Here is a 1,385-nt window from a genome sequence, read left to right on the forward strand (position 1 = left end):
AGGTGTACGATCAGCTGTGCGGCGTGCGGAGCGCGGGGTGGGCGGCGCTGGCGCGCGCCGAGCCCGCGCTGGGGCCGCTGGACGTGCGCGCTTTCCTGGACGGGCCGCTGGCGGCGGTGCGGCGCAAGCCCGCGCGCCTGCGCGTCGCGCTCTCCTCCCTGGACGCGGCCTTCAACCTGGACGCCGCCATCGCCGCCGCGCACGCCTACACGCGCCGCGCTCTGGAGGAGCTCTTTGTCAACGGCCCGCTGCCCAACGCCAGCGAGGGCGGCGGGGACGGCGCGACCAAGGTGAGCGTGCCGAGAGTGTGTGTCCGGGGGGGAGGGGGGTTGGGGAAGGGGGAAGCGGTGGGTTCCCCACAATGACTGCTGGGGATCCAGGGGGTCACAGCGCCAGGCACGCTCCGCACAGCAGCCAGGGGCACGCGCCGGGCCTCTGGTGGGCGCGGGCTGCTCCTCCTGGAGTCCCATCCCACTTGACCACGGCGTCCCCTCCATCCGCCCAGCCCCCCCACCCCCCTCAACCCCTCGCTGCGCCAGGAGGCCATGGACGAGCAGTTTGAGCTGCTGCAGGCCTGGCATGCCTGGGTCTCCCGCGAGGTGGGCCACTTCAAGTCCAAGTTCAGGGGCGCGGCGGCCACAGTGCTGGGGGCGGCCAACTGCCGCGGCTTCACGCTGGGTGAGCGTGCGGGGGGGGGGTGAGCAGGGGTGCATCGAGGTGGTTCTGAGAGCGGAGGGGTCCTGCATGGGCGAGGGCGGGTGACGCCTGCTCACCCCACCGTGCACAATCCTCCTGCAGGGGTGGAGAATGGGGAGTACGAGGGACCCCTCAAGCTGCACCTGCCCGTCAACATGGAGCTGGACCCCGACGGGGCCTTCTCCTTTGACGCGCCCCTGCCTTCGCCCACCGGCAAGATCGGGGAGGTGAGGCCCAGTGATCCTGTGGTTTACAAGTGCGTTGGCGTGGAGTGAGGGGGGGCGTGTGGAGGTGTGCCCCACCGGGGGCGTGCATGCAAGCCTAGCAACGTCGCCGTGGGGGGGAATGGCCTGCAGGCCGCAGCCCCCCGACTCCCGCTGCGACTGCCAGAGCCCCATGCGCGCCTGGGTGTGACCCGCCGTCCGCCGTCCATCCATGCAGCACCCACCCCCCTCCCGCACCGCCGTGCAGTTCATGGACATTTTCAAGGCGCTGACGGTGCCGTCGCACCTGCGTCCGCCGGCCGCCGCCGTCAACTGGGTGCCCCTGAGCGGGGACCCCGCCCTAGACATGGCCATGAGGGAGCAGGTGGCCTGCGGCGTCGCCCTCATCGCCAAGGTCCTGGACAGGCTGGGCGAGGCGGCGCAGCGGGAAGGGAGGCCGGGGAAGGTGAGGCGTGTGTGTGTGGT

General features: G+C 71.9%; 1 protein-coding gene across 1 annotated transcript in view; it reads left to right on the forward strand.

The window, feature by feature from the left end:
- The window catches only part of F751_5934 (hypothetical protein), a gene marked incomplete at both ends in the record, with an annotated part of 8,984 nt that overhangs the window by 4,756 nt on the left and 2,843 nt on the right, over nt 1-1,385 (forward strand). The window contains 4 exons of the mRNA XM_011402514.1: nt 15-290; nt 540-678; nt 799-923; nt 1,168-1,365. Coding sequence (XP_011400816.1) covers nt 15-290; nt 540-678; nt 799-923; nt 1,168-1,365 — 738 coding nt within the window. The remainder of the gene's footprint in view (nt 1-14; nt 291-539; nt 679-798; nt 924-1,167; nt 1,366-1,385) is intronic.

The sequence above is a fragment of the Auxenochlorella protothecoides genome (genome assembly GCF_000733215.1).
Source record: "Auxenochlorella protothecoides strain 0710 unplaced genomic scaffold scaffold75, whole genome shotgun sequence".
Lineage (NCBI taxonomy): Eukaryota > Viridiplantae > Chlorophyta > Trebouxiophyceae > Chlorellales > Chlorellaceae > Auxenochlorella > Auxenochlorella protothecoides.